At 37.1% G+C, this 24,192-nt stretch overlaps 1 protein-coding gene across 1 annotated transcript in view; it reads right to left on the reverse strand.

Annotated features, from left to right (window-relative positions):
- The window catches only part of CSMD3 (CUB and Sushi multiple domains 3), a 1,166,404-nt gene that overhangs the window by 546,607 nt on the left and 595,605 nt on the right, over nt 1-24,192 (reverse strand). Inside the window, exon 12 of the mRNA XM_077847015.1 lies at nt 16,103-16,206. Coding sequence (XP_077703141.1) covers nt 16,103-16,206 — 104 coding nt within the window. The remainder of the gene's footprint in view (nt 1-16,102; nt 16,207-24,192) is intronic.

The raw sequence follows: 24,192 nt of genomic DNA on the forward strand, positions 1-24,192 counted from the left end.
CAGGTATGTCTTCAAAGGAAATGGACTCGGTATCTCCAAGAGGTATCTGTACTCCCATGTTCACCGCAGCATTATCTACAACAGCCAAGATGTAGAAACAACCTAATTGTCCACTAGCAGATGAATAGATCAAGAAAAAGTGACGTACTAAACAGTGGAATGTAACTCAGCCTTAAAAAAGAAGGAAATCTTGTCATTTGCAACAATATGAATGAAACTGGAGGGCATTATAGTAAGTGAAAAATAGCCAGGCAGAGAAAGACAAATACTATATGACATCACTTGTGAAATCTTTTTTAAAAAAAGTCAAACTCATAAAAAGAGAGTAGAAAAATAATTGTCAGATGTTAGGGAATGCGGGAAATAGACACCGGTAAAGGAGTACAAGGAGTTCTGAGGATCTAATGTGCAACATAACTCTCTATTGTCATCTTGTACATTTGAAATATGCTAAAAGAATAGAATTTAAATGTTTTCATGAAAGAAAGAAAGAAAGAAAGAAAGAAAGAAAGAAAGAAGAAAGAAAGAAAGAAAGAAAGAAAGAAAGAAAGAAAGAAAGAAAGAAAGAAAGAAAGAAAGAAAGAAAGAAAGAAAGAAAGAAAGAAGAAAGAAAGAAAGAAAGAAAGAAAGAAAGAAGAAAGAAAGAAAGAAGAAAGAAAGAAGAAAGGAAGAAGAAAGAAAGAAACAAAAAAGAAAGAAAGAAAGAAAGAAAGAGAAAGAAAGAAAGAAGAAAAGAAGAAAAGAAAAGAAAAGAAAAGAAAAGAAAAGAAAAGAAAAGGAAAGAAAGAAAAGAAAAGAAAAGAAAAGAAAAGAAAAGAAAAGAAAGGGAGGGAGGGAGGAAGGAAGGAGAAAGAAGAAAGAAGAAAGAAGAAAAGAAAAAGAAAGAAAGAAAGAAAGAAAAGAAAGAAAGAAAGAAAGAAAGAAAGAAAGAAAGAAAGAAAGAAAGAAAGAAAGAGAAAAGGAAAGGGTAAATATGTGAAATGATTTAAGGATGAACTAACCCAATGAGGAAAATCCTTCACAAGATATACATATATCAAATCATCATGGTATATACCTTAAATATTTAACACTTTTATTTGTCTGTTATAGCTCAATAAACCTCAATAAACCTCAATAAACCAAAAAATAAAAAGGAAAAAAAAAAGGATCTACATATTGGAATAGTAATAATACATTGTTTTAAAAATAATAATATATAAAGTACTAGGAATGACAGGACTACATAAATATTAGCTCAGGTAACTGAGTAGTCAGTAATTGTGACATTTATTTCACTTATGGATGTAAGCTTCAGAAGCTCTAATTTATTTGTGAACTTGAAAGCATAAGGTGTATGAGCATGTCTTTTTTTTAAACAAATTAATTTTTTATTGGTGTTCAATTTACCAACATACAGAATAACACCCAGTGCTCATCCCATCAAGTGCCCCCCTGAGTGCCCGTCACCCATACACCCCCACCCCCACCCTCCTCCCGTTCCACCACTCCTAGTTCGTTTCCCAGAGTTAGCAGTCTTTTTCTTCTCCCTTCCCTTATATTCCCTTTCACTGTTATTTATATTCCCCAAATGAATGAGAACATACAATGTTTGTCCTTCTCCGACTGGCTTACTTCACTCAGCATAATACCCTCCAGTTCCATCCACGTTGAAGCAAATGGTGGGTATTTGTCATCTCTAAAGGCTGAGTAATATTCCATTGTATACATAGACCACATCTTCTTTATCCATTCATCTTTCGATGGACACCGAGGCTCCTTCCACTGTTTGGCTATTGTGGCCATTGCTGCTAGAAACATCGGGGTGCAGGTGTCCCGGCGTTTCACTGCATCTGAATCTTTGGGGTAAATCCCCAACAGTGCAATTGATGGTTCCTAGGGCAGTTCTATTTTTAACTCTTTGAGGAAGCTCCATACAGTTTTCCAGAGTGACTGCACCAGTTCACATTCCCACCAACAGTGCAGGAGGGTTCCCTTTTCTCCGCGTCCTCTCCAACATTTGTGGTTTCCTGCTTTGTTAATTTGCCCCATTCTCACTGGTGTGAGGTGGTATCTCATTGTGGTTTTGATTTGTATTTCCCTGATGGCAAGTGATGCAGAGCATTTCTCATGTGCATGTTGGCCATGCCTATGTCTTCCTCTGTGAGATTTCTGTTCATGTCTTTTGCCCATTTCATGATTGGATTGTTTGTTTCTTTGGTGTTGAGTTTAAGAAGTTCTTTATAGATCTTGGAAACTAGCCCTTTATCTGACACGTCATTTGCAAATATCTTCTCCCATTCTGTAGGTTGTCTTTGAGTTTTGTTGACTGTATCCTTTGCTGTGCAAAAGCTTCTTATCTTGATGAAGTCCCAATAGTTCATTTTTGCTTTTGTTTCTTTTGCCTTCGTGGATGTATCTTGCAAGAAGTTACTGTGGCCGAGTTCAAAAAGGGTGTTGCCTGTGTTCTCCTCTAGGATTTTGATGGAATCTTGTCTCACATTTAGATCTTTCATCCATTTTGAGTTTATCTTTGTGTATGGTGCAAGAGAGTGGTCTAGTTTCATTCTTCTGCATGTGGATGTCCAATTTTCCCAGCACCATTTATTGAAGAGACTGTCTTTCTTCCAATGGATAGTCTTTCCTCCTTTATCGAATATTACTTGACCATAAAGTTCAGGGTCCACTTCTGGGTTCTCTGTTCTGTTCCATTGATCTATGTGTCTGTTTTTGTGCCAGTACCACACTGTCTTGATGACCACAGCTTTGTAGTACAACCTGAAATCTGGCATTGTGATGCCCCCAGATATGGTTTTCTTTTTTAAAATTCCCCTGCCTATTCGGGGTCTTTTCTGATCCCACACAAATCTTAAAATAATTTGTTCTAACTCTCTGAAGAAAGTCCATGGTATTTTGATAGGGATTGCATTAAACGTGTACATTGCCCTGGGTAACATTGACATTTTCACAATATTAATTCTGCCAATCCATGAGCATGGAATATTTTTCCATCTCTTTGTGTCTTCCTCAATTTCTTTCAGAAGTGTTCTGTAGTTTTTAGGGTATAGATCCTTTACCTCTTTGGTTAGGTTTATTCCTAGGTATCTTATGCTTTTGGGTGCAATTGTAAATGGGATTGACTCCTTAATTTCTCTTTCTTCAGTCTCATTGTTAGTGTATAGAAATGCCACTGATTTCTGGGCATTGATTTTGTATCCTGCCACGCTACCGAATTGCTGTATGAGTTCTAGCAATCCTGGGGTGGAGTCTTTTGGGTTTTCTATGTAGAGTATCATGTCATCGGCGAAGAGGGAGAGTTTGACTTCTTCTTTGCCAATTTGAATGCCTTTAATGTCTTTTTGTTGTCTGATTGCTGAGGCTAGGACTTCCAGTACTATGTTGAACAGCAGTGGTGAGAGTGGACATCCCTGTCTTGTTCCTGATCTTAGGGGAAAGGCTCCCAGTGCTTCCCCATTGAGAATGATACTTGCTGTGGGCTTTTTGTAGATGGCTTTTAAGATGTCGAGGAATGTTCCCTCTATCCCTATGCTCTGAAGAGTTTTGATCAGGAATGGATGCTGTATTTTGTCAAATGCTTTCTCTGCATCTAATGAGAGGATCATATGGTTTTTTGTTTTTCTCTTGCTGATATGATGAATCACATTGATTGTTTTACGAGTGTTGAACCAGCCTTGTGTCCCGGGGATAAATCCTACTTGGTCATGGTGAATAATTTTCTTAATGTATTGTTGGATCCTATTGGCTAGAATCTTGTTGAGAATTTTTGCATCCATGTTCATCAGGGATATTGGTCTGTAATTCTCCTTTTTGGTGGGGTCTTTGTCTGGTTTTGGAATTAAGGTGATGCTGGCCTCATAGAACGAGTTTGGAAGTACTCCATCCCTTTCTATCTTTCCAAACAACTTTAGTAGAATAGGTATGGTTTCTTCTTTAAACGTTTGATAAAAATCCCCTGGGAAGCCATCTGGCCCTGGATTCTTGTGTCTTGGGAGGTTTTTGATGACTGCTTCAATTTCCTCCCTGGTTATTGGCCTGTTCAGGTTTTCTATTTCTTCCTGTTCCAGTTTTGGTAGTTTGTGGCTTTCCAGGAATGCGTCCATTTCTTCTAGATTGCCTAATTTATTGGCGTATAGCTGTTCATAATACGTTTTTAAAATCGTTTGTATTTCCTTGGTGTTGGTAGTGATCTCTCCTTTCTCATTCATGATTTTATTAATTTGAGTCTTCTCTCTCTTCTTTTTAATAAGGCTGGCTAATGGCTTATCTATGTTACTAATTCTTTCAAAGAACCAACTCCTGGTTCTGTTGATCTGTTCCACAGTTCTTCTGGTCTCGATTTCATTGAGTTCTGCTTGACTTTTAATTAACTCTTCTCTTCTGCTGGGTGTAGGATCTATCTGATGTTTTTTTCTCTAGCTCCTTTCTGTGTAAGTTTAGCTTTTGTATTTGAGTTCTTTCCAGTTTTTGAATGGATGCTTGTATTGCGATGTATTTCCCCCTCAGGACCGCTTTTGTTGCATCCCAAAGATTTTGAACGGTTGTATCTTTATTCTCATTAGTTTCCATGAATCATTTTAATTCTTCCTTAATTTCCTGCTTGGCCCTTTCATCTTTTAGCAGGATGGTCCTTAACCTCCACGTGTTTGAGGTCCTTCCAAACTTCTTGTTGTGATTTAGTTCTAATTTCAAGGCATTATGGTCTGAGAATATGCAGGGGATGATCCCAATCTTTTGGTGTCGGTTCAGACCCGATTTGTGACCCAATATGCGGTCTATTCTGGAGAAAGTTCCATGTGCACTTGAGAAGAATGTGTATTCAGTTGAGTTTGGATGTAAAGTTCTGTAGATATCTGTGAAATCCATCTGGTCCAGTGTATCATTTAAAGCTCTCGTTTCTTTGGAGATGTTGTGCTTAGAAGACCTATCGAGGGTAAAAAGAGCTAGATTGAAGTCACCAAGTATAAGTGTATTATTATCTAAGTATTTCTTCACTTTGGTTATTAATTGGTTTAAATATTTGGCAGTTCCCACATTCGGGGCATATATATTAAGGATTGTTAAGTCCTCTTGTTGGATAGATCCTTTAAGTATGAGATAGTGTCCCTCTTCATCTCTCACTACAGTCTTCGGGGTAAATTTTAGTTTATCTGATATAAGGATGGCTACCCCTGCTTTCTTTTGAGGACCATTCGAATGGTAAATGGTTCTCCAACCTTTTATTTTCAGGCTGTAGGTGTCCTTCTGTCTAAAATGAGTCTCTTGTAGACAGCAAATAGATGGGTCCTGCTTTTTTATCCAGTCTGAAACCCTGCGCCTTTTGATGGGGTCATTAAGCCGGTTCACGTTCAGAGTTACTATTGAGAGATATGAGTTTAGTGTCACCATGATATCTATTCAGTCCTTGTTTCTGTGGATTGTTCCATTGAACTTCTTAAAGGGGAATTTTAAGAGTCCCCCTTAAAATTTCTTGCAGAGCTGGTTTGGAGGTCACATATTCTTTCAGTTCCTGCCTGTCTTGGAAGCTCTTTATCTCTCCTTCCATTTTGAATGAGAGCCTTGCTGGATAAAGGATTCTTGGTTGCATGTTCTTCTCATTTAGGACCCTGAATACATCCTGCCAGCCCTTTCTGGCCTGCCAGGTCTCTGTGGAGAGGTCTGCTGTTACCCTAATACTCCTCCCCATAAAAGTCAGGGATTTCTTGTCCTTTGCTGCTTTAAGGATCTTCTCTTTATCTTTGGAATTTGCAAGCTTCACTATTAAATGTCGAGGTGTTGAACGGTTTTTATTGATTTTAGGGGGGGATCTCTCTATTTCCTGGATCTGAATGCCTGTTTCCCTTCCCATATTAGGAAAGTTTTCAGCTAGGATTTGTTCAAATACATATTCTGGCCCTCTGTCCCTTTCAGCGCCCTCAGGAACACCAATTAAACGTAGGTTTTTCTTCCTCAGGCTGTCGTTTATTTCCCTTAATCTAGCTTCATGGTCTTTTAATGGTCTGTCTCTTTTTTCCTCAGTTTCCCTCTTTGCCATCAACTTGTCTTCTATGTCACTCAGTCGTTCTTCCACCTCGTTAACCCTCATCGTTAGGACTTCTAGTTTGGATTGTATCTCATTCAATTGATCTTTAATTTCTGCCTGATTAGCTCTACATTCTGCAGTCATGAAGTCTCTTGAGTCCTTTATGCTTTTTTCTAGAGCCACCAGTAGCTGTATAATAGTGCTTCTGAATTGGCTTTCTGACATTGAATTGTAATCCAGATTTTGAAACTCTGTGGGAGGGAGGACTGTTTCAGATTCTTTCCTTTGAGGTGAGGTTTTCCTTCTAGTCATTTTGCTCAGTGCAGAGTGGTCAAAAGCAAGTTGTATTGGGAAAAGGAGAAAAAGAGAGGAGAGAAAGAAGGAAAGAAAAGAGAAAGAGAAAAAAGAAAAAAGCAAGAAAAAAAGGAAAAAAGAGAAGAAAAAGAGAAAGAAAAAGAAAGAAAGGGAAAAAAAGGGGGGTGTGGGAAGCAATCAGAAATCAAAACAAAAACAAAAACAAAAACAAAAAAAAAAACACAAACCCGGGGGAGTATCTTCTGATTCTGTATACTTTAAGTCCCTTGACTTCCCCTGGAACTTGTCCTTCTAGCTGGTGTTCTGGGGGAGGGGCCTGCTGTGCTGATTTTCAGGTGTTAGCACTTGGGGGGGCTGCTCTGCCCCCTGCCTGGTGCAGGGCTCAGTGGGGGCTGTTTACCCCGTGAGGCCCCCGGAGGAACAACCGCAGTGGAGGCTCCGGGCGGGGCCGCTGATCTGCTCAGCTGGGGCAGGAGCGTCCTCGCTGTCCTGGGCCCTCCCGGCCTCTGCCTGTCCCGGGGGAGGCCGGATCCTGGGCTGTGTCCCGGCGCCCTGTGCTCCGGAGCCTGCGCTGGTGGATTCGCGCTCCCGGGCCGGGCAACCCCCTGCGCGGAGCCGCTGCCCGAGCACCCCCGAGCTCCTGGAACCGTGCAGCCCCCTCCGCGGAGCCTGTTCCTCTGCCCGAGCCCCACAAGCTGCTCCCGCCCCGCAGCCCCCTCCGCGGAGCCGCCCCCGATCCCCCCGAGTTGCTCCGGGTCCCGCCGCCCGCGCTGCAGCCCTTAGGGAGCTCGGCGCACTCTCCCGGGGCGCAGGTGTCCGTCAGTGTCCCCGGGAGCCCGAGGGCATCCCCGCCCCCCTGGGTCCTGCTCCACCTCCCCACGAGCCCCTTTCCGCCCGGGAAGGTCGGTGCAGCTCCTGCTCCTCCGGGACGGGGCTCTCCTGTCCTGGGGACCCTCGCCCCGGCCTCAGCCCGGCTCCTCGCGGGCCCCTCCCCCTTGGAGGCCTTTGTTTCTTTATTGTTTTCCCCCTGTCTTCCTACCTTGATAGAAGCGCGAACTCTTCTCACTGTAGCGTTCCAGCTGGTCTCTTTTTAAACCTCAGGCCGAATTCGTAGATTTTCAGGATGATTTGAAGGTTATCTATGTAATTTGGTGGGGACAGGTGACTTGGGGACCCTACTCCTCTGCCATCTTGCCCCTCCTCTGTCTGTATGAGCATGTCTATCATAGTTCTTATTACATACACAAATAGATTTCTGTGTCAATGTTTGTTTTTTGGAAAGAGAGTCTGAAGATCAAGACCTCAGCACATACATCTTTCTGTTCAGCTATGTGTACCATACTTCATTTATATATATATATATAATATATATATAATATATATATAATATATATATATTTTAAAGATTTTATTTATTCATGAGAGAGAGAGGGGAGGGGGTGCAGAGACATAGGCAGAGGGAGAAGCAAGCTTCCTCCAGGGAACCCGATGTGGAATTCAATCCATGATCCCGGGATCATGTCCTGAGCTGAAGACAGATGCTCAACTGTTAAGCTACCCAGCGTCCCTTCATTTATATATTTAGCACTCTAGCAAGATGCAGTGCTGATTATATTTACTATTAGTGGGAGGAAACCTAGCTTATTTAGATGCCTTTTCTATATTTTGTTCGTTTCTCTATTACAACCACTTTTGAAATGTCTACCATAGTACGAATATCTCTGATTAAAAGGAAAAAGATAAACATTAACTAAAAAACTTTTTGTTTTAGACAATTCAACCCATGCAAAAATAAATACACAAAGAACAAACCAAAGCAAACAGTAGTATATTGACTTTTTCTTTAGTAAAATCATCAGTGTTTTTACAATAGAAGGATGTATCACAATGAAGAAATGATGAAGAACCATAAAAGTAAGATATCTCTATATTTAATAATTTGTTGCTAGAAATCAAAATGTCACAGAGATTATTTTCATATTGTAGCCTAAAAAGTTCTAAAGTTCCAAGGGCATCTATTTGCTACTTCCCAACCGCAAGTAATTTTCATGAATACGCATTAAATGTCCACAGGATGAAATAATTGCTGCTGTCAGTTTGATTGTTTTTCCTGGAGGTGATAGCAGTGAGTGTTGTTGAAATTCCCAGTGCTAGATAATGAATGTGCCCCACACCCTCCCATTTTATGTGTTGAAACCTAATCCCCAAAGTGAGGGTATTTTGAAGTGGGGACTTTGATGGGAAATTACTTACCTCATAAGAGCTGAACCTTCATCAATGAAATTTTGCCCTTATAAAAGAGGCCCCAGAGAGATCGCTGCCTCTTTTTGGCTTGTGCAGACACAGTAAAAAGATGGCCATCTATGAATCAGAAAGTGAATCCAAAGCAGACACAGATTCTCCTGGGACTGTGATCTTGGACTTCCAACTTTCAGAACAGTGAGAAATAAACTTCTGTTGTTGATAAACCACTCAGTCTATGGTATTTTTTGTGACAGCAGCCCGAGTGAACCAAGGCATCCAGATAGTCTGCACAGCTCTCTACAAGTTACAGTATGTCCTTACTAATGTTTGCAAAGATATCTGCTCACATGTCTCAGTAAGTGTCTTGGTGCAGAGTAACTTTGTCTCTCTTACTATAATTCATGCAATTTAGGCTCTGTGTTAGGTATTATGGGAAACCCAAGATAAGTTTAAGAATCTCTGTTCTTAAGGCACTTAAAATGATGGTGAACACATGTGAGTGAGTGAGTAAGTGTGTGTAGTGGAGGAGGGCAAGGAGAGGTACAAAGAGTAAAAAACAAAAAGAAGAGATTCTTTTCCTTGTTTTTAATAACTTTAAGGTAAGGGACAGATGATTTTTCTCACTGGTCAATTTTCTAAGCACTTTTTCTTTATACTGTGGTCATCAATCTCTTAAAAAGTTTTATAACCTTATTGCTATATGTAGTATATTCCCTTCTTTCATTAGTGCATGTTGTTTATTTGTATTTAGATTTTTTCATTATTAAGAGAGGGAAGTATAAAAGCAAATTTGGGAAGGTACAATTCCCAGATGTGAAAGTTTGCTCAAGGCAAATATCAAGTGTAGTGGTCTGATACCAAGAAGCGTGAAGCCTAGATTTTAACAAAGTGAATCACTGAGTTGCTTAAAAAAATAAATAAATAAAAACAATTTGGACAAAGTAGTTTGTCAAAACATATGGACCAATGAACTGAGAGCAGTAACAATAATCTATAAGCATAACAAAACAGATCTGTCTATTCTAGAAAGCTAATATAAATATCATTTATTAAAATATTATTAAATAAAATATTTATTTAAAAACTACATTAACAAAAAAAGATGTGTGTATTTAACATTAAAATATATATATGTATATATAGGGCAGCCTGGGTGGCTCAGCAGTTTAGCATCACCTTCAGCCCAGGGCGTGATCCTGGAAACTCGGGATCGAGTCCCACGTCAGGCTCCCTGCATGGAGCCTGCTTCTCCCTCTGCCTGTGTCTCTGCCTCACTTTCTCTCTGTGTCTCTCATGAATGAATGAATGAATGAATAAATTATATATATATATATATATACATATATATATATATCTCCATATATATATCTCCATGAGTTCTCCATATATTATTATCAAATGAAAATTCCTAAAATAATGCAATTTAAGTTGCAATCCTAAATCCACAATTCAGAGATTTGTTGCTTCTGCCATTTGCTGTCTCATAATCTGTTGCCCATTTGTACACTTGTCTCTCTCATTCATTTTCTCTTCAAGGGAGTTGCTTGGAGGGCATTTTCCCCCTTTTTGAAACAGCATTTTTTAATTTTTGGCAGCTTCATGGTGATATAGTGACAAGGGTCAAAGAGAGCAGAGTGTGAACATAGCCAGCTGATAAAAATTCAGGTATATATTCATGCAATTTAGGCTCTGTGTTAGGTATTATGGGAATATAATATGAGAGAGAGAGAGAGAGAGAGAATTCCCAGGGAAAAGTATTGCTAGTCTATACCCACATATATCTGAGAAGGAAATTTTACATTGTACATTGATTTTTTAGAAGAAATTAGAATTTCAAAGTAAGAGAATTACCCATGTTTAGATACCCAAAACAATATTTTCCCCTTAAGATATTTGTTCAAATACAATATCATCCAATCAATATCAGTGCATATTCATAAATTTCCAGAGCTATCTTAGGAATAGAAGACTTTTTTCCCTCATATTTTATTTTGCAGTTTTTTATTTCACTAATCTTTATAGTATCACCATGAATCCAATAAGGAAACAGCAAAACATGTGAGAAAGAAGGTAAGAAAAATGAAAAGAATCACATGCTTGATCAAATACTCAACCATCACATGTAGTTCTATCTACATGAGAAGGGTGGACATACAATCAACATCCTCTCCTTCTCTGTGCAGATGAATTGAGGGTTGGAGGTGAATTCAAATTCAATTCACTGTTAGTTCTCTCATATTTATTACATCCATTTTCACTATCAGGTGAATTTACACATAAGTGTGAAAAAAGCACATGGAAAACAGTCTGGAGAAAGTTAAAGTTATTTTAATAGCCTTTAAAAGATAATAGCATGATTGTTCAAATCCATTACCTGAATTTTTATCAGCTGGCTATATTCACACTCTGCTCTCCTTGACCCTTGTCACTATATCACCATGAAGCTGCCAAAAATTAAAAAATGCTGTTTCAAAAAGGGGGAAAATGCCCTCCAAGCAACTCCCTTGAAGAGAAAATGAATGAGAGAGACAAGTGTACAAATGGGCAACAGATTATGAGACAGCAAATGGCAGAAGCAACAAATCTCTGAATTGTGGATTTAGGATTGCAACTTAAATTGCATTATTTTAGGAATTTTCATTTGATAATAATATATGGAGAACTCAGTATTGCATATGCTGTCCAATTATAAGGCATTCTCTATTATTTAATAATTTTATTGATGATAAGTTCATTGTAAGTATTTCTTTGAAGCCAAGGTCTCAGGGTGAAGAGACGCCACATACCTTAATTATTTTTAAGTTACTGTATTGCAAATACTATATGCTTTGTACTTCAGAGAAAGACATTACAAGACTTGTTTTTATAAATATTTCATAATTAGTTCCTTTTTTGGAGCATTATTTTAACTATTGAATATGTTGTGACTTTATGGACTACATATATTTTTTATAGAATAGAGTATGACAATTGACTTTATTTTTTAGAACTTAAATATTAAAAGGAAATGAAAAACAAAAATGCCACATATTTCCAATGCTTAATTTAATCCAATGACCTAAACAGAACAGCTTGGAATATTTTATATCTGGTTAAATATTTACCAAAGGGATGTGTCCTGTGTTTATTAAATAATTAATTGTTTATTAAATCAATTAATATAATATAATTTTATTATAGTAATCAATAAAATTAATATAGCTTGAATTCATCCTCTTGTAAAAGAATTTCAAATATTATGATATTATGTAGTTTTCTGTTAGATGCATCCATTTTCATGGGTTTTTATCACTTTTTTTTTACACTTTTAGCTATTAAATCTTTTATTTATTCATGAGACACACACACACATATATATATACATATATATATATACATATATATATATATAGAGAGAGAGAGAGAGAGAGAGAGGCAGAGACACAGGCAGAGGGAGAAGCAGGCTCCATGCAGGGAGCCCAATGTGGGACTCGATCTTGGGACTCCAGGATCACGCCCTTAGCCAAAGGCAGATGCTCAACCTCTGAGCCACCCAGGCATCCTGCTATTAAAACTTTTAAAATAAAATTTTTTACAAAAATAATTTTGGTGCCAAAAGTTACTTACTAGCATATGAATCAAACTTAAAAATTAAAAAAGAGTTCATTGATGAATGAACATTGCTAAATAAGATGTCTAAATGGACACTAGTTTTACCTGTTAGAAGAGTATAGTTTAAAATAAATTCTTTTCAACTGGGGTTTTAAAATAAATTCTTGACAATTTATCATGCCACATACGTAAATTTGCTTTTAAACCTGAGCCAAAGGACCCCTTTCCTAATTCCTTCCCCATGGAGTGTCTTCCTCTGACCTTTCCTTAACTCTCACCCAGGGATGTGTTAGGTCTGCCTGTTGCTGGCATCCCTTGCCCACTTCTTCTAGATCCAAGACTAGTTTCTAGCCCATAGTGTTATTACTATGGAAATTGGGAGTAAGTCTTTCAAATTACTCTTGAAATTTCTAGAGTAATTTGAAAGACTAATTTTGTGTGGTGAATTTCATGATAGAAAAATAATGGGATTGCACTTAAATGTGGTTTTATTTCATTTTTCTAGGAACTTATTTTTCTTTCACTATACAAAAGTATCAGCTCAAGATGGATTGGAAAGAAAAACAAATCTTCTGTATTACAGTTTATTTGAGAAGTACTGTTCTACAACTCACTAGCACCTAATACTCTGGATTTCCCTGCTACCTGGAGCCAAGTGGGTCTCTTTTCCAGATACATATTTCCGGGGCCAGAACATAGTGATGTAGGAATGAGTTAGGGGCAGATGGGGCTAGTTAGGGAAAGATAAGGGAAAAGACCAGAGTTAAGCTCCCAGAAATCTGTGGACTCTCATAAACCCCAAGGACACTGAAAGGCCCAGAGTCAGGTTCCTGTTCATCCCAAGAAAACAGAAATAAGACAATAAAAAGAGAGAAAAATAATAAACCTGGCTCTCTAGCTCCAAAATGTTAGAGAGTATCTCCCTTTGATGGTTACTAAATAATCACAGAAACTCACCACACCACAAAGAAATAAATCATTAAGGTGTTATCAATAGTCCCTACTTAAAGACTGGACAAGAATCTCAAGGCCTGAGCTCTCTGGCTAGGTTCTCAGTAAAAGACTGCCACTCAAAGCCCTCAGTGGCAACCGTGTCGGCACCCCTCTCACTTCTGATAGCTTTCTCTGTATCTCTCCTTAATAAACTTCTATTGCTTTACTCATTCTCTGTGAGATCCATTTTTCACTTCATAAGACAAAAACCAAGCTCTCCTATATCATTAGGACCTATATGTGCACCCCTTGACACAGTGGGCAGTGCTTGCAGAGGGGTGTGACCAGTTCAAATGTTTAAGCTGGGAAGTCCATACACATGGTGAAGGATAGAACTGAAGTTGGTAGGAGTGGGTAGTAGATGTAGGCTGGGGCTAAGACCACATTTGCCCAAGCTTTCATGTTCCAACAAAGAAAATCACACAATTCCTAGAATTCTAAATTCAAACTTGTCTTTTCTGGTCCCCATGAAGGTGTATTTGTCAAGGTCAGAGGATGGAACATACTATATTTAATGATATATAGCTGGATTTATAACTTTTAATATTTAGGCATTTGATATGTGAGTTTGCATTTATTTGCATTCTTACTCCAGGCCCTCCAAATGCCCAGATGGGTGGTCCTAAAGTTGGAAAGTTAACATCCTTGAGAAATATGATTCAGATTCTCTCAAATTTATATCAGCTTCTCTGGTGGATACAAATCCAGCAAGTTCTATTATTACAGAATCTTAGAGTTCAAAGGAACTTCTGATCTAATTCCAGAACTTGTAAAATCTGTTAGCTAGTTAGCCAGCTTTTATTTGAACACCTCCAGGAGTAGGTGCTGCCTAAGTTCTGTTATAGTCATCCTTACTCAAGGAAAAGAGTTATATTTTCGGAGAAGTGTAATTTGTTTCTGAGGGAGAAAAGCAAGTTTGAGAAACACTTCCTGATTCCAGACAGAAGAATATAAAAGAAAAATGGGAATCACATAAATTTTTCAAGATTAATATAACTTCTCAGTGAGGGAAATATTACAATAAAATAAAACTACTACACAAAGAAAAGGGACAGTATGACAAGAGGAATGTGAGAAGATGAAAAAAATGTAACTTTTTTTTCTTCTTCCTACCATCAATGGAAGGAAACTCATGTTAGTCTGTGACATACACTTATTTCCATTTGACTACTCACTTGGGTTATAAAGGCACTTACCATCCACACATTTGTTCTCTACCTGGTCTTTTGTTGTCCAGCTAATTTTGGGATTCTTCAAAAAACCAACTGTATGACTTTTTTTTTTCACTTAAATATCCCATGCTTTTTACTATATCCACTCTTTTATTTCATTCATTCAATATATGGTTTTCAAATTTATTTTTAAAAAAACCATACCAAAAAAAAAAAACAAAACATACCTGTCTTCCAATATAAAAAGAAATAAGCACATCACATGCACTTGACAATTAAGTTTTGAAATGAACAGCAAAACCACTAATGATTTTTTTAAGTCAATTGAGGTCAAATGAGAATGGTAGGTATGCAGAAAATGAAGGAGTGTGGCAAGAGACAGCGGTGGTGTGTGTAAAAGTGGGAGTGGCATGTAGATGCTTCAGCTATTATGGGGGATGGGGTCAGGAAACAAAGGCATAGCCACCCTCAATGCCTAGAACAGGGTTCTGGATTTAAATAGGTTTTCTTGATTAAGGAAGAACTCTTTTTCTTTCTTTCTTTCTTTTTTTTTTCTTTCTTTCTTTCTTTCTTTCTTTCTTTCTTTCTTTCTTTCTTTCTTTCTTTCTTCTCTTTTTAGATGTATGGCCATACTTAAAAAAAAAAGAGTTGCTTTATTTTCCTCTCAGTATCTAAAAACTATAAGGTTATTGCTCTATTTCTTCTTACTTTGAGTTGTAAAAAAATAGATATATGTCATTACAATAAGGTCTGGATCTGGATAATGTGTGTATGTATATGTGCATGCATACATGCTACCCTCACGGTGTTAGGGTTATTTAGACATAATGTTGTTTTTGTTTTTTTTTCTTTCTCTCTTCTAGCCCTCCCACATTCTCACTAGGGGACCGATTTAGATCTATTGATTGAACATTCTAAAAGGTAATGCTCACAGAAAGAAGCTTTAATTTTTATTCCCACTGGAGATGAAATACTCAGAGTGAACTTTGATTTGATGGTTTAGGGAAATCCATTGTATTCATAAAAGCTGAATTGAAAATCAATAGTTATAAAAAGAAATCTGAGATAAAATGTACTCTAAGTTTTTGAGATTCACAGTAGAGAACACAATATAGTCTCCCCCAAGCATTTTTTCATGCCACTTTCAGAGGTAGATTATTAGAATGATTAGCCCAAGGACTGGGTAATAAATAAATTCCTAACATTTCCTTTTTTCAATACATGATTGTTTTAGCCCACACTCTTCCTGATCTATTTCATCTACTTCAACACTGAGAGCGGTTTATTGCTAACTACTTCCAGTATTAAACCACTGAAAAACTCTAAACTTCAGATCTCGATGGCTAGGTATGATTTTATGGCCAATAAATGAACAGTACCCACCAGTCTTCAATACTAGTATGAGTCCCCTGGAATCTATCTTATACTTATTTTTTCATTTTATTTTTAAACTTGAAGGGCAAGGGCATTTTTTAAAATAAACTCTAATCAACCACTTGCAATTTTACTAAGAGCCTCCATTTCTGACAGGCTTCTGTCTACAATAGATTCTAAAAAAATTCTGTTTGGATCAAGTACCTTAAACCTCACTGAAGAGGAACTAATAAGAATATTACATGTAGGTTGTACATAATCACCAAGTTACTCTGCTTCTTCTGTTGGGAGTAGTGGGAGGGACAAATTAAAAAAAAAAAAAAGAAAGAAAGAAAGGGTAAGATTTAATAAAGACCTGATAGGCAAAGTCAAAAATGAGATGTTGAGCACTTACACTTGGAGCACTGTCCTGGGGTCTCCAACTTCACCTCCATCACCGATTGTCAAAGTATCATAGCCAATCTCCAGATCAAATTCTTCAAAATTTATCTGTATAACCTAGGCATAAACAAAAACAAACATCTCAAATATATTGCAATATTTAATAAAATTAAAACTTAGGCAGGGAAATATTTAAAATGCATATCAGACTTATTGCATCTACCTATGTAAATTTAATACCATGGCAATGGATTATGTCAGACTATACCTAAAGTTCAAACTTTATAATTTTTGTATGATTTTTATTTGCAGTAATGTAACTTCTGTAATAATTTTTCAATGAAATGGCGTGGCTTCTGTTTATAGAACATTCTTATTTGAAGCATGATTAATGCAAATCTACTTTGAGAAGGCTTTATAAAAAGTACATGTAGGTGGAGAGTGGTTTTCCATACATTTGCATATATTTTTATAAAGCTAACATGGAAAAACACAGAGTGTGCTATTTCCATTAAATAGTAAAGCTTAAAAAACGTTAGAGCTAAATTTGAATCTAGATCGCCAGATTTAAAGGTATCAGATTTATTTTTCTGTATCCTTTGGTAACAGAATCTCTCAAATAGATTATAACAAGCTAGCAAAACTGGGAGCAAATTATACCACTATAAGTAATTTAGCATTATTTCTTACTAAAATATAATCATGCATTCATACATTGTTTATATTGTCTATGCAAAAATTCATATTTAATAAAATTGCATTTAAAAAAAAAGATTTTTTATTGATTTAATCGTGAGAGAAACAGAGAGGGAAGCAGACACATAGGCAGCAGGAGAAGCAGACTCCTCACGGGGAGCCTGATGAGGGACTTGATGCCCAGACCAGGATTACACCCTGAGACAAAGGCAGATGCTCAACCACTGAGCCACCCAGGTGTCCCTAAAATTGTAATTCTTAAATAAGGAACCTAGTATGATATTAAATAATAATAATGTAATTAAGAATCAGTGCAGGAAGAAATTACATAAATACTGTCCTCTATATAATCATGTTTTGAGCAAAAAAATAATTAATAATAAAATATTATTCATCCCCAAATTAAAAAAAATGAATGCCTGAGGTTGCCAATTTTAGTAAAGAATAAATTAAAAAATTATCTCTCTGATAATTTTCATAACTGTTACCTTGGTATCATAAAAAGAAATTCTAAAAAATGAAAGATTTTATATTCTGGATTTTCTAGGCTTTATAACAATTTTGGGGGGACACTTGGATGGCTCAGCAGTTGAGTGTCTGCCTTCAGCTCAGGGTGTGGAACAGGAGTCCTGGGATCCTGCCCCATCCAGCTCCCCTTGAGGAGCCAGGTTCTCTCTCTGCCTATGTCTCTGCCTCTCTCTGTGTGTCTCTAATTAATAAATAAATAAAATCCTTAAAATAATTTTTCTTATTATTCCCATCTCTTGATTTTTTAATGCTTTTATATTAACATTAACGAAAACAATTGTTTTGGTCAAATTTAAATGTAAAATATATGAAAACACTAAGTTGTGCAGTTTACATGGCTGCAGTTAAAAAAAATGCATTTCCCTGTTCTATACTGAGTTACATACAGATACTCTAAATTGATAACTGCATGTTAATAGAAATTTAGCTTGTTTTTCTTTTTTCTTTTTCTTTCTTTCTTTCTTTCTTTCTTTCTTTCTTTCTTTCTTTCTTTCTTTCTTTCTTTCTTTCTTTTTCTTTTTTTTTTTGCTATTATAAACAACATGTGAGATTGGGCCCTACACCAGGCTCCACACTGAGCGTGGGACCTGCTTGGGATTCTCTCTCTCTCTCTACCTTTGCCCCTATTCCCCCCAAATAAATAAATAAGCCATAAGGTGAAAAATAGCCAAAATACAAATAGTCATGTCACAGAAAAGGAAGCATAAATTAATGCATATAAAAATATATACAGCTTAATTGTTAATGAAGAGAATACAAAAAAAATCACTTTTCACACTCTCTAGATTAATAGAAAAAATGAAATCTAATGTACACAAATTGTGAGCATTTAAATTGGTAAAATAATTTTGGAAAACCTTATGGCACAATATCATGAAATTGAATTATTTGCTTATTTTCCAGAAATAATGCTTTTAAGAAAATAACCTAAAGATATAATACATTTGTGGGTTTTTTTTTTTTTTTGCTTGCTATTTATTTATTATTTATTTATTTATTTATTTATTTATTTATTTATTTGGAATTCAATTTGCCAACATATAGCATAACACCCAGTGCTCATCCCATCAAGTGCCCCCCTCATTGCCCTTCACCCAGTCACCCACACCCCCCGCCCACCTCCCTTTCCACCACCCCTTGTTCGTTTCCCAGAGTTAGGAGTCTTTCATGTTCTGTCTCCCTTTCTGATATTTCCCACTCTTTTTTCTCCTTTCCCCTTTATTTCCTTTCACTATTTTTTATATTCCCCAAATGAATGAGACCATATAATGTTTGTTCTCCGATTGACTTACTTCACTCAGCATAATACCCTCCAGTTCCATCCTCGTTGAAGCAAATGGTGGGTATTTGTCGTTTCTAATGGCTGAGGAATATTCCATTGTATACATAGACCACAGCTTCTTTTTTTTTTTTTTTTAAGATTTTATTTATTTGTTCATGATAGACATAGAGAGAGAGAGAAGCAGAGACACAGGCGGAAGAAGCAGGCTCCATGCCAGGAGCCGGACGCGGGACTTGATCCCAGGACTCCAGGATCATGCCCCGGGCCAAAGGCAGGCGCTGAACCGCTGAGCCACCCAGGGATCCCCTAAACCACATCTTCTTTATCCATTCATCTTTCGATGGACACCGAGGCTCCTTCCACAGTTTGGCTATTGTGGACATCGCTGCTATAAACATCGGGGTGCACCAGCATCGCTGGTGTCCCAGCGTTTCACAGCATCTGTATCTTTGGGGTAAATCCTCAGCAGTGCAATTGCTGGGTCATAGGGCAGGTCTATTTATAACTCTTTGAGGAACCTCCACACAGTTTTCCAGAGTGGCTGCACCAGTTCACATTCCCACCAACAGTGCAAGAGGGTTCCCTTTTCTCCACATCCTCTCCAACATTTGTTGTTTCCTGCCTTGTTAATTTTCCCCATTCTCACCGGTGTGAGGTGGTATATCATTGTGGTTTTGATTTGTATTTCCCTGATGGCAAGTGATGCAGAGCATTTTCTCATGTGCGTGTTGGCCATGTCTATGTCTTCCTCTGTGAGATTTCTGTTCATGTCTTTTGCCCATTTCATGATTGGATTGTTTCTTTGCTGTTGAGTTTAACAAGTTCTTTATAGATCTTGGATACTAGCCCTTTATCTGATAGGTCATTTACAAATATCTTCTCCCATTCTGTAGGTTGTCTTTGAGTTTTGTTGACTGTATCCTTTGCTGTGCAAAAGCTTCTTATCTTGATGAAGTCCCAATAGTTCATTTTTGCTTTTGTTTCTCTTGCCTTCATGGATGTATCTTGCAAGAAGTTACTGTGGCCGAGTTCAAAAAGGGTGTTGCCTGTGTTCTTGATGGACTCTTGTCTCACATTTAGATCTTTCATCCATTTTGAGTTTATCTTTGTGTATGGTGTAAGAGAGGGTCCAGCTTCATTCCTCTACATGTGGATGTCCAATTTTCTCAGCACCATTTATTGAAGAGACTGTACTTTATCCAGTGGATAGTCTTTTCTGCTTTGTCGAATATTAGTTGACCATAAAGTTCAGGGTCCACTTCTGGATTCTCTATTCTGTTCCACAGATCTATGTGTCTGTTTTTGTGCCAGTACCACACTGTCTTGATGACCACAGCTTTGTAGTACAACCTGAAATCTGGCATTGTGATGCCCCCAGCTATGGTTTTCTTTTTTAATATTCCCCTGGCTATTTGGGGTCTTTTCTGATTCCACACAAATCTTAAGATAATTTCTTCCAACTCTCTGAAGAAAATCCAAGGTATTTTGATAGGGATTGCATTAAATGTGTAAATTGCCCTGGGTAGTATTGACATTTTCACAATATTAATTCTTGTAATCCATGAGCATGAAATATTTTTCCATCTCTTTGTGTCCTCCTCAATTTCTTTCAGAAGTGTTCTGTAGTTTTTAGGGTATAGGCCCTTTACCTCTTTGGTTAGGTTTATTCTTAGGTATCTTATGCTTTTGGGTGCAGTTCTAAATGGGATTGACTCCTTAATTTCTCTTTCTTCAGTCTCATTGTTAGTGTGTAGAAATGCCACTGACTTCTGGGTATTGATTTTGTATCCTGCCGCACTGCCGAATTGCTGTATGAGTTCTAGCGATCTTCGCGTGGATTCTTTTGGTTTCTTTATATACAGTATCATGTCATCTGCGAAGAAGGAGAGTTTGACTTCTTCTTTGCCAATTTGGATACTTTTTATTTCTTTTTGTTGCCTGATTGCTGAGGCTAGGACTTCTAGTACTATGTTGAATAGCAGTGGTGAGAGTGGACATCCCTGTCCTGTTCCTGATTTTAGGGGAAAGGCTCCCAGTGTTTCCCTATTGATAATGATATTTGCTGTGGGCTTTTCATAGATGGCTTTTAAGATGCTGAGGAATGTTCCCTCTATCCCTACACTCTGAAGAGTTTTGATCAGGAATGGATGCTGTATTTTGTCAGATGCTTTCTCTGTATCTATTGAGTGGATCATATGGTTCTTGTTTTTTCTCTTGCTGATATGATCTATCACATTGATTGCTTTATGAGTGTTGAACCAGCCTTGGATCCAGGGGATAAATCCCACTTGGTCATGGTGAATAATCTTACTAGTGTTTGTTGGATCCTATTGGCTAGTATCTTGTTGAGAATTTTTGCATCTATGTTCATCAGGGATATTGGTCTATAATTCTCCTTTTTGGTGGGTCTTTGTCTGGTTTTGGAATTAAGGTGATGCTGGCCTCATAGAACGAGTTTGGAAGTACTCCATCTCTTTCTATCTTTCCGAACAGCTTTAGTAGATTAGGTATGGTTTCTTTTTTAAATGTTTGATAGAATTCCCCTGGGAAGCCTTCTGGCCCTGGACTTTTGTTTCTTGAACCAGAAACTATTTAATAGTGTTCATAACCATGTTGTTAATAGACCTCCTTTCCCCAGTGATCTGCATGGAAGACTTTGACATATATCAAGAGTCTATATATGAGGATGTTGGTTTGGGAGCTCTAGATTGTGTTCTTCTGGCCAATGTGTGAGTCCCTGAACCAACAGAAATTGGCTTAACTCTTATTGCTATAAAATAAGACTTCAAAAAAAAATAAGACTTCATCTTATGACTCAGATATTCCATTTCTCAGCATGCATTTTGAAACCCGTTTTTTGTTATTATTTTTATAAGATATTTTTTTTAATTTATGAGAGACAGAGAAAGAGACATAAGGGAGAAGAAAGCTCCCTGCAAGGAGCCCAATGTGGGACTCGATCCCAGGACCCCGGGATTATGACCTGAGCTAAAGGCAGATGCTCAATCACTGAGCCACCAGGTGCCCCATTTTTTTTGTTATTTTTAAAAACGATTTATTTATTTACTTTAGAGAAAGAGAGCAGAACAGGGGGAGGGGTGGAGGGAGAGAATCTCAAGCTGATTCCCCACTGAGCACAGAGCATGACGTGGGGGCTCAAGTCTTACCATCTGAGATCATGACCTCAACTGAAATCAAGAGTTGGCAGCTTATTCTACTGAACCACTCATGTGCCCTATTTTTTGTTATTATTTTTTTAAGATTTTATTTATTTATTCATTAGAGACACACAGAAAGAGAGAGAAAGAGAAGCAAAGACATAGGAAGAGGGGGAAGCAGGCTCCATGCAGGAAGCCAGATGTGGGACTCCATCTTGGAACTCCGGGATCACGCTCTGAGCCAAAAGCAGATGCTCAACAGCTGAGCTACCCTGGGGTCCCTTTTTTTTCTTATTTTAAATGGTATATATCTTTATATTTTCACCTATTCATTGTTTGTATATAGAAATGAAAATTATTTTTGCTTATTGAGCTCATATTTAGGTGATTTCATAAGACTTTCCTATTGTTCCCTATTTATTATATTTGTAAATTATTTATAGTTTTGTCCATAACAAGTATATCTTCTATAAATGACAATTTAAGTTCTTGTGTATTCTTCTGTTTTTTAAATATTTATTTATTTATTATATATATAGAGAGAGTATGATAGGAGGGGAGGGGCAGAGGGATAGACGCAGATGCCATGTGAAGTCCAAAGTGGGGCTCAATCAGGACCTGAGCCAAAACCAAGAATTGGAGGCTTAACCAACTGTGCCATCCAGGTTCTTGTATTATTTTTTATTCCTTTTATCTTTACATTTTTTTTTGAAATTTAAATTCATTTAGCCAGCATACAGAGAACATCATTGTTGCAGATGTAGAGTTCAGTAATTCATCAGTTTCATAGAATACCCAGTGCTCATCATATCACGTGCCCTCCTTAATGCCCATCACCCAGTTACCCCATTCCCCCCCAATCCCTCCCCTCCAGCAACCCTCAGTTTCTTTCCCATAGTTAAGAGTCTCTCATGTTTATCTCCCTCTCTGATTTCTTCCCATTCCATTTTTTTTCCTTTCTTCCCCTAAGATCCTCTGTGCTGTTTCTTATATTCCTCATATGAGTGAAACCATATGATAATTGTCTTTCTCTGCCTTGGATCTCTGGTATAATGTTTATAGAATAGGTTAAAATTGGCCTCATTAAGTTGTGTTTCATTTAAAAGATAATGCTTCTAATATTTTACCATTAAGAATATTATTGAGGTAAATATATCTTATGAAGACAAGGAAGTTTTCTACTCTAGTTTTCCTTGCTGATTTCATATCAACATTTTCATCAAATAAATTGACACATGCATACTTTCATTTCTACTATGAAAGAACTTCTGTAAGATTGAGAATCATCATTTTTGAAAGTTGGATAGAACTATCCTGTAAGGGGCAGTTGAGTGGCTCAGATGGTGAAGCGCCTGCCTTCAGCTCAGCAATGATCCCGGGGTCAGGCTTTCTGATGACCAGGAAGTCTGCTTCTCCTCCCTCTGCCCCTGTCCCCACTCATGCTCTCTCAAATAAATAAACAAAATCGGTTAAAAAAAAAGAGAGAACTATCCTGAAGAACATCTAAGCCTCTTTCTGGGGAGCAGTGGTTAAGCTTTTACTGCTGGTCTAATTTATTTTTTATTTCTAGAATTATTCAGGTCTTTCAGGTTTGTTTGTTTGTTTTCTCTTGAGTCAATTTAAGTAAGTTTAATTTTCCCAGAAACATTTCAACACTGAGAATCTTTTCAAATTAATTGTCATATAGTTATTCACTTTCTTTCAAGCTATGCTAGGCCTGTCTGTACTTTTTTTCTTGTTTCTATTTCTAATATTATTTAAATGTATTTTCTCTATTTTTGTTTATTATTTTTTATTGTGGTAATATATATAAAAGAAAATTTGTGCTTTTAACCATTGTTTAAGTATACAATTTGGTAACATTATGCTCACAATGTTGTGCAACCATTACCACTGTCTTCCAAAGTTACCCTTGATTAACTTCTAACATGTTATCTATCTCTACAAATTTGCCTATTATAACTATTTTATGTAAGTAAAATTATACAATATTTTTCCTTTTGTGTCTGACCTATTTCATTTAGCATAAGATCTCTCAGGTTCATCTATATTGTAGCAAATGTGTTCCTTTTTATGGATGAATAATTTTCCATTTTATATATATATCTCATTTTGTTTAACCATCACTCTGTTGATAGACACTTGGGATGTGTCTATATTTTGCCTATTGTGAATACTGCTACTACGAAGATGGATATACAAGTAAATGTTTTGAATCTTTGTTTTCAATTACTTTGAGTATGCATCACACATTAATGTCACACATTAATTCTGTTTAGCATTTTGAGAACTGCCAGAATGTTTTCCAGAGTTGCTGCAACATTTTAAATTCCCACCAGCAACACATGAGAGTTCCAGTTTTTCCATATTCTCACCAGCTGTTATTTTTTGTTTTGTTTTTATTGTAGTCATCCTAGTAGGTGTGTTGCTCATTTCTAT

This window comes from Canis aureus, chromosome 14 (assembly GCF_053574225.1).
Source record: "Canis aureus isolate CA01 chromosome 14, VMU_Caureus_v.1.0, whole genome shotgun sequence".
Lineage (NCBI taxonomy): Eukaryota > Metazoa > Chordata > Mammalia > Carnivora > Canidae > Canis > Canis aureus.